Source organism: Rhipicephalus sanguineus, chromosome 7, assembly GCF_013339695.2.
Source record: "Rhipicephalus sanguineus isolate Rsan-2018 chromosome 7, BIME_Rsan_1.4, whole genome shotgun sequence".
In the NCBI taxonomy this organism is placed as follows: Eukaryota; Metazoa; Arthropoda; class Arachnida; order Ixodida; family Ixodidae; genus Rhipicephalus; species Rhipicephalus sanguineus.
In genome coordinates this window covers 136,785,074-136,797,044 of record NC_051182.1, presented here as the reverse complement: position 1 = coordinate 136,797,044, position 11,971 = coordinate 136,785,074, and the positions used below count along the sequence as shown (strand labels likewise).

The window sequence follows — 11,971 nt, the reverse complement described above, 5'->3', positions numbered from 1 at the left end:
CAAGGCAAAACCAGGTGAGGTGCGGAAAGCTTGCAATGCCTCCGAGGCAGTGAAAAACCATGTTGGATGCAGAAAGCTTTCAGATGTGGGGGGGGGGGGGTGGCCGCGGGGGAGGTTCAACACATCGGCTGGAAAGAAGATGGCTTTCGCCTTCGAGTCGTCTTATACGAATGCACAAGGGACCCTGTGAGTTTTTTTGTTCCCGTTCCGTTATTACTTGGGCGTGGGACAATTCGACGATGCGAATGCACCTTGAAACGCAGTGCTTGATGAGGTCCTGCCGCTCCTCTCGAGAAAGCAGGTGCTTGTGCCGTGAGAACACGCCGCACAGGAGCAGCAGCTTGGCTGCCGCCACGGCACACTCCCTCAACGCCTGACCCACGACGTAGCAGAGCCGTGCGGGGCTTGCCGTGGGCGACGCGGAGCCTTCCGAGCCCTCTCCCTCGCCTCCATTTCCCGACGGAGCGCTGAAGCATTCCGCCACCGTTGCAGCGCACTGGTGCATGTCGTTGATGAGCGACATCACTCCTGCGCAGACAACGAAAAACAGCACGGAGCTGGCCTTCACGGAAGCAAATTGCACCTGCCTCCCAAACTGAGATGCCTGGCCAACATTACGTGCATGACTCGACTTCTTATCTGTTCTGCATGCCATTCCAATAATTTTCTCAGAAGGAATATGGTTAGGGCGTGTTGGTTGATTATCGCTTAAGCAAAATACATAGTGCAGAAATGAACACAGGTACTTTTCCTTCTTTTTTTGCAGTTTCAGATATTGTGCTTATACACTCAAACCTCATTATAACAAAGTTGCATCTGCCACGAAAATAACTTCGTTATATCCGAAAATTCGTTATAAACGTTTATTTTTAACACTGTAGCTATGACAAGACTATTCTTCATTTACTTCGTTATAAACGATAATTCGTTATATCCGTGTTCGTTATAATGAGGTTTGAGTGTATATCCACACGATCTGCAACAAAGTACTGCTGAAAGTTAGCGCTCGTCCCATCGTCTTGTCCTGTGTTCATTTCTGACCTATGTATTCTGCTTAAGCAAATAATTCTGTAATATTTCCGTACAATTTTACGAAAGCTGTGCAGGTTTGTATCAATTCCATAACATTTCCGTAAGCATCGTAAAGAAAAGCGTAAAAGATTGTCACGTTTAACATGCTGAAGACTCATTATAATGAGGCACATCCTGGTTGGAGTCTCCAGACCAATTCTGATTGCCAGGATTGCTCATAATATAGGTGTGAAGGTACTTGCATTTTTAAGCCATCAAAATGTGGCCACTTTGACTGGGAATCAAACCTTCATCCTCGACCTAAGAAGTGTGACACCTCATCTACCGCGCAGGGTCGCGGAGAGCGCACGGAACTACCGGAACACGTACAAAATGTTTCAATGGCACGGACTATTCTACTCACGCTGCTTGACGGCCATGTTGCGGAGGAACAGCTCGCAGAGATGTATGAGCCGCTCGAATCCGACGGCAGCCGGCGGGCTGAGCAGCGAGACGCATGCCCTTGCCGTCGCCTCGGTCAGCGCTGGCGGGAGGCAGTCGGCGTAGATGCAGTGCAAGGCGGCTGCGACAACGTCCTCGGGCAGTCCGTCCAGTGGGCTGGGCTTGCCTGCGGCCCACTCCACGGCTGGACAGCTTAGCCGCAGAAGGGTCAGGTGAACGGGAAACTGCATTGAAAACAGAACGAAGTGCGGTGCAATGGCATGATGGTTTCATAGTCGAACATTAAAGCAATCTAGGGTTCGATGGACACTTGTTCGTGCGGGGACAGTCACAAAGGAAAAGTCACATGATCCCCTATGCATTCGCCTAAAGTCGTTTGTCTCTTTAGTGTCCCTCTAAAGAGGTCCTGCAACACTCTTTTAAGCAGTCATCGAATGGCCTCACGAATCGGCTGCCGCAAAAGTTTTGAGAATCCATCAAGTATGAGCAAGAGTTACAGGGATCTGTTGCGCACTTTAGGCGTGTTCTCTCTCCCTTCACACCAGGGAGCACGCTGAAAGCTAAGCAGGAGAGTGGAGGATGATCAGGGCCAAGAAGCTACGCGAGTTCGTCAGCATGCGTCACGACCTTGAGCACTTTTTTTTCTTCGAACCCGCACCTTACTTTCAGTGTGATCGCGAGCGAGCACATGGGCACGTCGCGGCAGAGGCAGTAACTATGCAGCTCACGATGCTCAAATCAGCCAACGGCCCTGTACTTTGTGTCTATGCCGCAGTTATCTTGGTTTATGGCATCATTTGTTGAGAGAAGAGCGAGCGATTTCTAACCGACCTTGAGATTTAATTGTAAATTCCAGGTTGCCGCGTGATGCGCTATGTTTGGCTCACATGTTCTCAGGAACCTGGACAACTGATCGGCAGTGTTTTCTGACCATGCTCAAGAAGTGTTGCAGGGTCCCTTTAACAATGAGCATTGGTGTCACCCTTAGCTTAGCATTAGCCTGCAAGCTCCGACCCCAGGTATCAGCACCAGTAAAACTTGAAACGACTGCTTGCTATTCAAACTCACAGCCCCTCCGTGAGGTGTCTCACCTCTTTTCCGCCCTCGGCAGTGATGACAGTGTCGGAGAAGTATCCCTCGTCCAGGGCGGGCAGGTAGGAAAAGGGCTCGTCCCAACCAACCTCTTTCTGTGCAAGCTGCAGCAAAGGAACAAATACCAGTGTTCGCGCCAGTGAACAAATACCAGTGTAGGCTTGCACACTGTGAGGTCTCGCATTATCAAGGTGCCAACAAAAGGACGCAGTAAGCCGTAGTTCGAACCAAACAAAAGCTCACTTGCTTGCACATTTCATATGGTCGGCAAGCCTGCTAGCCAGACTACTGTAAAATCCCAAGCATGCGCCGCACCCCTCAGCAAGTCGAAGTTACCGGCAAAGTGGAGGGGCGGGGGCGCTTTCTCGGAACAGCTCCCGATTGTCCCCCGCCTAGCGTATGAAGAATGCTTCGGCAATCTCGTTTACTCTCCTATCTCTAAAACACAACAGGGCATCGTTGAAAGGGCAGCCATCTTTGAATTTAGCGCTGCATTGTCGTACCGTGTTCGTGCACTTCCCAACTTTCTGGGTGTTGGTGGGCTTTAGAGATAGGACAGCACACGAGATTGCTGAACCATTCTTCATGCACGAGGCGGGGGACAAGTTTATCATGCAACCGTCAGATCATGCAACCGTCAGTAACACTGCAAAAAGCTCGCATAGATTATCTAGAGGGCCATTTTAGATCACTGTGCCATTGCGCCTGTCGGTTTCTTACACATAGTGAACTAAGTTTCTTATATATTTTGTTTGGGTTTCAATAAACGTCCATTTGTAAGTAAGCGCTCGTGTTGTTGCCCTCCTCTCTGTGTCCTCATTTTTTTTTTATTATGATTTACAAACTTGCTCAACAATTCATTCTTCTAAACTATGCCGGCAATGTGCCATCAACGGAAGCCTGAATGGAGGACAATCGAGTGCCATGTGGTGACGACTTATCAGGGAATGTGCAAGGAGCGCCGCATAGCACATCGCACGTGCACGTGCTGACGTAATTTTAGACTAACGCGCATTTGCTACCGAAAGCTGTTCTTTCTTCTTTTTGGTTTTGTTTCAAAGTGAAAAATAAAAAATCACAAAGCCGCTTAAGCATTTGCCTAAGACGACTTAAAGGAAAAAGGCACTGTCATCTTCCTTTTTTTTCTCAGTCGATGCATTGGTCCTTCTCTACCCCCCTCCCCTCTCTGAAACTTTCCTGCACCTAACGTGGCTTTGCAATGCCCTCACGAATGGCCCACCTTTAACCAAGCAACTATGTCACATGATGATGTCATCATGTGATGTCATGTAATGTAACATCACTAATTTTGGCAATATGTCCCGTCATCACGAGACAATAATTTTTTGCATCGCTCGTGCTGAATCCGACGCTGTGGGACGCCAACGCTGCGGGTAACCGATGCTGCCGAAGGTCAATTTTCCCGTTTAATGAGGCATCTAAGGCTTTCGCCTTAATAAATTGTAGCACTCTGTTTCTGTTTTGGTACGAGGAAATGCAGCAGTGCTTCACGGCTTTTGGTCTAGTTCTGGTTCTGCGGCCTGGTTCAAAGTACTAGCTAAGAAAGATGTGCCAATCAATCAATCAATCAATCAATCAATCAATCAATCAATCAATCAATCAATCAATCAATCAATCAATCAATATGATGCAACACACTCGCCTTGACACACTGGAGCACACACCACCCCTCGTAGATGAGGTTGATGCCATCTTCATCCGCATGTGCCACCTGTAAGCGAGAATCGCGCCACCGCCGTAGTACGAGACAATAAAGACACCTATGTAAACTCGAGAAACAGATTATACTAAACGCGGCATAAAATCGCAGCTGTGTCCATCGACAATGTGATCGCCTCACCCGAAATTCGATCATGTGTCCAGCAAATGTCCCAAAGAACCGTATGTAATGAGGGTTCCCGAGAAAAACCTGAGGGAGAGAGAAAAGTAGAAACATTTGAATACTCTGGCACTGGACACAACAAAAATCTTTAGTTTGAACCTGAATATCTACCGAAAAAAAAAAAGAAAGTTTCCCAAATTCCGCTTTTTATATTGGGACATGGTGAAGTATGTAGAGTATGGCATTAAAGGAGTCATTTTCCATGTCCTGATTTCTGAAGCTCATCTGGAAGAGCACTACATTTCTGTTTACACTATACCAATTCCCACACCTCAAATAAAATCTACAAACAGCCTCCCCTATGCTTCTACAAACTTTGCTACCAAGTGGCTTGGTGCACTCGTTTCTTATCAACAGCCCTGCAAATCAAGCAATGTGTACTAACTCAGCAAAAAAAAAAGGACAGATATTATTTAGAGTGCTATTTACACAACTATTGGAGAATGGTATGCTGTCCTTAATTAAAGGTCACCAGCAAGGCACAAGTAACAGAAATCCAATACCTTCTGGACCTTGTGCCTACAGGTGCACAAGGTCAACTACTTACAAAACTGTCTTTCTCGCTCGAGTATGTCGAGCCATTTTTGAAGAGATAAGATGTTCAGGAAACTACAAGAGGCTTGCGCACTCTCACAAATGAATACTATTTCGTGTTTGACAAACATATTTTAGCCTAATTTTGTTGCTGAGAAGAACGGCAAGGCTAAGAAGTGGCGATTCTATGCTCCAGTGACACCCACACGTTTTTTCACGTTTTATAAAAGTCGACCAATAAACCAGTGAAAGAATCAATCAGTTAAACTTTAGTTTTATGAAGAATAAAAATGTATATAGAAGAAATGAATTAATTGAACTTTAGTTTTATGAACAATAAAAATGTATATAGAAGGATTATTTGGACCAAGAGCCGAAAGTGGCTAGTGAATGGTTCAATAGAATATGCAACAAAATACACACAGGTCAGTTAAGAGGGTGAAAAAACACATATATATACATATATACACGCGTATAAATTTACTCTGATAATACACAGACACATAGTTTAAATGTACAATGAACACCCATTCAAACCCTTTCCCTCGACATACACACAGGTTTACAGGTTTTGAACAGACAGAAAAAAAATTGCATGCAATGCTAGGTCGCAACTATGTGCAGTTTCTATCTCAAGGGTGATCATGTTCCAAATTTTAGTCCCATCCAATTCTACTGGTCTTTCACCATAAATATACAAAATCCTTCAATGCAGCCAAATTTTACAACATGTCGCCTACATATCACGGTCTTTCTGAAAATGAATCACTGCATACCATGATAACACATGGGGCAGAAACATGGAAGATCAGAACGAAACTCATGGAGGAGTCGAAGGCTACGCAACGCGTGGTGGAATGAAAAAAATCAAGGCAGCTTCTGACTAGCGGTGCCAAGCCTGAAGGAGAAGCGGAGCTGCGCGGCCTTCCTTGTTTCTCTTTATTTCTCTCTTCCTCCTTGTCTCTATTTTTTTATATCGTTTTATGGCATCTATTTCTATTTCATTCTTTCTCACTTTTTCTCTATTTCTCGGTTCCTCTTTCATTCTATCTCTTTCTTGCTCTCTGTTTTTACTATCTCTTTTTTGTGTATGTTTCTTTCTATCAGTTTCCCTCTATATTTCTTTCTCCGTCTTGTATCTTTTTTGCTCTTTCTTCCTCTCTCTCTTTTCTTTTATCTCTCTCTCTGCACTCATTCTCTTGCCCATCTTAATTATTGCATCCCACATCGGAAAAATCAATGTACATGTTCTGGGAGCGAAGCAGAAGACGAAGAAGAGGACGAAGAGAGCACACGTCAACCGAGATAACATGTCGGTCAGTCAGGGCGGCAGAATCAATAAAGAGGTTTCTGGGAAAAGCAGCAAATAATGGTAGAGGGTAAGGCAGAGCGACGGAATTAAGAAACTCGCAGGCATAACATGGAATCGGCTCGCGCAGGACAGGGTACCTTGGAGATCACGGAGAGAGGCCTCCGTCATTCACTGGACATTAATACAAGGCTGATAATTTGGCGACGATGAAGCCATGTGAACTTCCAGTTCTTTCGCACCCGGCCAGCTGTCATTTCATGAAAATGACGAACAATTTGACGCCGCTCGTTCGAGCGTCACGCACCTCGTAAGTCTCGCAGCTGAAGAAAGGCATCTGGACTGCACGGTCCGGGATCGTCCACGACAGGTCGCCGCTTTCGTCCAACGTGAAAACAGTGCTGGACAAGCAAGGGATAAAAGAGGTTTAGCCTGCCTAAACTTCAAGTTCATCAAGGGACAAGCTGGTTTTGTAAGAAGGCTATGTGGTAGTTCTATGCTATAATAAAGCTGCATGGTAGTGGTATGCTTTGATGAAAATACATGGTAGTGCTTGCACCGAAATGGTGGTGATAGTTATTCATGTGAAAAAAAAAAAAACACAATAAGTTAATTCTTAAAGAGACCGACAACTAGTCACAACGTGTGATTAGATCTTGGTAAGAATGAAAAGACAGTAAAATATAGTGACAGATTCCAGCGTCCTTTTCGCGTTGTCAAGAGGATTTACATTTTTAAATCATGTATAAAAGTAACAAAGACCGGTATGTCGCGCAGCCTAGCGGAAGAGCCTTGAAGCTGGGTTATGGAGTCGATCACTTTTTGCTGTACGTAGTCATGTAGTTTCATGCTGTCATGCGTGCCATAATAAGTCCTGAAAATGAGAGTGAGTATGCACATTATTATCTATCCCCGGCAGGCCCGTAGCCAGGGGGGGGGGCCAGGGGGGTCCGGGCCTCCCCCTCCCCCGAAATTTTTATGATACATGGTGTTTTACCAAAAATAAATAATGAAAACAAGCATTTTTCTCAAATAGTCAAGGCTTTCAGCAAGTGGGCCCCACCCCCTGAAAAAAATTCCTGGCTACGGACCTGATCCCCGCTCTATTTTGTGCCACTTACGAGGTAAAAGGAGTTGCATGGTGAGAAGCGGCGCTGCCTTCGCGGTAACCAGTGGAACATGTCGAGCCACGGCGCATGCGGGCGGAGTGCGCGCATGCGCAGCAAACTGCCGCGCTCGAACACAAACCGCTCTCACGCTCACTGTTTGCAGCATGGGTTGTCGCTTGTGTTTACGACTTCATATTCGCCGCAGATTGAAAAATTCTGATTACAAATGTTTCACGGCGTTTTCCACGTTAGCATTCCGTGATTAGACACTCTCACCGGTAAGCATTCCGTAGCGCTAAAGAAAATGGTCACCATAAAAATTGGTTGTCGGTCCCTTTAAGCCTGAGCCAAGTCGGCACTATAATTAGAAACACAAAAGCACAGAAGACAAGGATGAGAGATATGACTTTACACTATACAGAGGCGGCTGCTTATGTCTATAAGTTACAATGTACTATCACTCATCCTCATCTTCTGTGCCTTTGTATTTCTAATAACGGCGTCGACTTAGTGCAGGCTTAAGAATGAACACTGATTAAGCTACCTTTCAGCTTTAAATGGACATTGAAGGCAAATAACATTATTTCAGAGTGAGAGGTCAATGCGTGACATTTTAAAGAGTTTGCAGTAAGAGTGTGTGAGTGCTGAAAGGAAAGCAATGCAGTGAAGAAAAGCAACACAGCGCACCTGACATTCGTCTGTGAAAGACAGTCGTGCCAGCTGGTTTTCCGCTCGAACCGCAAGTACTCTTTCTCAGCTAATGTAAATACTACGCATACTAATAGTTAAAGGCTCATCATTACTGCCCGAGAAATTACATTTGGCTGAGCAGTGATGTCAGAATCCCTGACGAAATTTACCGGGACATTCAAGTTCCCGACCTAAAACCAGCAAGACAAGCGTGCATCTGCATGAGAAAGTGATATAACGAATGCGGATATAACGAATTATCGGTTATAACGAAGTAAACGAAGAATAGTGTTGTGATACATACAGTGTTACAAATGACCGTTTATAACGAATTTTCGGATATTACGAAGTTATCTTGTTACTTTGTTATAATGAGGTTTGAGTGCATCTGAAACACTCAAGAAATGCTTGATGTCACACAAATGAGTAAGCGCTACTGGACGGCGTACTCATGCAAATTCTCAGTGGGATGGACAGCGATGGCTGTGGGTGGATCTGACATTTCTTTTTTTCTTTTCTTCAGTTGTAACTGACTCTACTACTACTACTACTACTACTACTACTACAACAACAACAACAACAACAACAACAACAACAACAACAACACCAACAGCAACAATGCAGGAATAAAAGAATTCAGGAGCGCTATAAGGGAAAGGGGGCAAGTGAAGCCTGGCATGGGTGTGCCTGACCTAATGATTTTGTTTGTTTCTTTCTTTCTTTCGCATTGCGCAATGCTCCCTCCTAACGTAAGTGTTCAGTTTTATCACAGGTAGTGGCCGTCCCTAAAACACCGTTTTCAGGCTGAATCAGCATGGCGTCTTTCAATGTTCTTTCGAGCGTTCGTCCGTTTTTAGAACGACCTAACAAAAGCACCACCAGGCGATCATGGAAACGCGGGTTAGGAATTCAACTGTCTCGAAGCCGGAATTTTTCTGAAATGTGCAATTCTTGATTTCAACCCGAAGCGTTGTCCAGCAAATCTCCTTTAGTCCGCCAACACGAAATATTTCAATGAGGCGCCCATAGCAAGTGTACTGCTTCCAAACAGTTTTTTGCATCGTCGGCAGAAAGTGTTCGTATGCTTCAGTTCGTATTAGGCAAGCATGGGCGCGTGGCCTAGTGATCAAGGCACTTGCTTTCCGACCGGGGAGGACCTGGGTTCAAACCCTAAACTGGAAAGAAAATTCATTTATTATTTTTTTGGTGCACCCCAATTGAAAGTGAGGAGGTTTCTATAGAACATCGCCAGCTACACAGGTCAGTCAATACAAGTTTCGCTTGAAAACCGCCAACTTACCCTTCGACCTCCGTAACTTCGGTGCCCGCCGCGAGTGATATGCATTTTGTAATCTGCGTGGGAAGCAATAAAACAAAATAAACATCAAAATTCAGGCAACCTACACATGCTGAATGCTACCCATGCGCAGACATCGCAGTGACAGCCAACCAGTTAATGAACTAGCAGCTCGCATAAACGGGGTACAAAACCAGCAACAGCAAACAGATAGTTAACTATAGAATAAACTTAATTCATTCGCAATGATTCCGTTTCGATGCTCACTTTCGTAGGGACCGTAACCATTCCCTTATTGTCGTTTGGCCCCTGAAAGCAAATAATAAAATATCCGCACATGCCTCGCTTTTTAATTTTTAAAATCATCGGACGTTTCCTCCTGTTAATATCTCCTGACGATTCCACATAGTCGCGAACTTAAGCACGAATAGCTGCATTTATTTTATGCTTCCAGCGCTGTTTCCTACCAGGGCCACTTTCGATCGCTTTCGGGCCCGATTCGGATCCAATCTCTTGACCACGATTGGCTCCTTCGCGCAAGCTGTTGACGAGAGCCAATCAGCGTTGCGAGACTCGACCCCAATCGGGGTTTAATCGCGATCGGCGGGGCACCACGTGACAACGGCATTATCTACTGACGTCATGCGCCGACGAAAAGCGAAACCGGGTGCGATGTTCACTCGGAGCAGCACCACTCGACTGAAGTCAAGAAACTGCAGGAGCAGGAATTTTCGCTTCATGAAACACCCTTCTTTTATTGTTCACAACGTCTGACGACAACAGAGTCAGCTAAAACAGCAGGAAAACACGAAACAAAAAACGCTAGGCTTGCCGTCAACGCTTAACTGTGGTGGTCGCAATAGCGCAGACCTGATCTCACAACGGAAAAGAAACTAGATAGCAGAGAAAAATACAAATAAAAGAACCGAGCACATAGGCAGAAAGAAGACAGTACTCGTAGAGCGATACGAGTTCGTTCGGCGCTGGTTATTTCCCGGAACGCTAGCAGCGCATCTAGATCAGCTGTGCAGGACGGGAAAAAAATGTAAACAAAAACAATATCGGGGGAGCTGCACAGGAAAAAAAGACCGATAGCAGCCAAAACGCTCCTCTCTGCCCCGTCTCTTGGGCGACTCGCTAGGCTTATCTAATCTAATCGCGAGCATTCGTTGCGGATAAGACGGGAGGCCGAGAAAGGCAACAAACACCGAGAACAGCCTAGGAAGTAAACAAACCACCCTGCTCGCAAGGGAGTACTAAAATGTCACTGCGGCGATGGAAGGAGCCTAGATTGTAAAAGCGATGGAGCCTAAATAACACGCGCATGCAAGTTGCAAACGACTGGTTAGGAAAGGTGAACGAGTCCCCTACGTTTCGGGACTACTCCCGGCTTGAGAAATGGCCCGGGAAGCGAGTAATCCGAGTTACTTACCTTCCAACTACCGCAGTAAATGTTTTCGTCCGCCATTGTTGACTAGTGGCAGTGGCGATGGCGCTGGCGTCGTTTCTAGGAGCGGTGGCGTTGCTAGGCAGTAGCAGACGACAAATGCGCGCGCTTTTTTCCGTGCATGGCGGGAAAAGCGTGCTCCAGCTCTGTTGAACTTCGGTAATCGTTTGTAGCGCTTAACGTGGTGAAAAGTACTGCGTTTATGTGTATGAATAGCGTAGTGCGGGGACAAACGGAAGATAGGAGCGTGAAACCGACGTCAGGACGAGCTGCACAGGACATGCGGTGAAAGCTGATGCAACATAACTTGGGAGTAGAAACGTCTCAGTCTCAGTGACGCGGTTCCCTTTGAGTTTAACTGTTGTATTTCCCAAAGGCAACAGTGAAGGAACCGTTTAACGAAAAGGAGAGAAAAAGGCGAAGGATCGTGGAATTTACATTATTCTACTTTCATTGTGGAATTACTTTGTTATAAAGGAAACTATCCCATCCGGGCTTCATTACATCAGCTGTAAGCAAATTCCTTTCCGACAATAATTTAGCCAATTACAGAAAGCGCGCAAGGTGGTTTCTTAGTTACTGGCTTGACGTCGTGTTACGATTATGACAAATAGTGCGTAATTAAGAGCAGGCGCCAGTATTTTCTTCTGACAGGGCATATTGGAAGGATGGGGAGGCAGTCATAGTGACATATATATCCAGAAAAAGAGGGGGGTGGGGCGAGGGATGTCGAAGGGGCTCTTCCCGAAGGAGCTAACTTTCTAGTATCCGCTATTGTCACAACGTGCGGTAAACATATTAGGCATACGTATACCCTGGTGAAAATGCGTGACTGGGAATCCAACTGGTTTCAACTGGGATCAACTGGTTCGACGTGGAAACTTATTGGTCCCAGTTGCAAACCAGCTGGGAAACAACTGCTTCCAGTCGCAAGCCAACCAACCAGAACCATGACGAGCTGAACTGGAACTATAGCTGTTCCCAGATGGAATAATCAATAACAAAAACACAAGCATCAGCAAACAGCTAGTCAGCTGGCGCTGGTGTGCTGCGCAGCAAGTACGCTAGTTAGCTGAGAAAGGCTCTCACTCGATGAGTTTAAAAAATTCGATTAAAT

The 11,971-nt window shown here is 45.7% G+C and overlaps 1 protein-coding gene across 1 annotated transcript in view; it reads right to left on the bottom strand.

Annotated features, from left to right (window-relative positions):
- The window catches only part of LOC119399064 (uncharacterized), an 18,444-nt gene extending 7,556 nt beyond the window's left edge, over positions 1–10,888 (bottom strand). Inside the window, exons 1-8 of the mRNA XM_049417521.1 lie at positions 10,840–10,888; positions 9,411–9,463; positions 6,619–6,712; positions 4,427–4,495; positions 4,225–4,297; positions 2,565–2,725; positions 1,436–1,697; positions 252–528 (exon numbers count right to left, since the gene is read on the bottom strand). Of these exons, the coding sequence (XP_049273478.1) occupies positions 252–528; positions 1,436–1,697; positions 2,565–2,725; positions 4,225–4,297; positions 4,427–4,495; positions 6,619–6,712; positions 9,411–9,463; positions 10,840–10,875 (1,025 nt within the window). The 5' untranslated portion in view covers positions 10,876–10,888. The remainder of the gene's footprint in view (positions 1–251; positions 529–1,435; positions 1,698–2,564; positions 2,726–4,224; positions 4,298–4,426; positions 4,496–6,618; positions 6,713–9,410; positions 9,464–10,839) is intronic.
- Between the last annotated feature and the right edge of the window lie 1,083 nt (positions 10,889–11,971).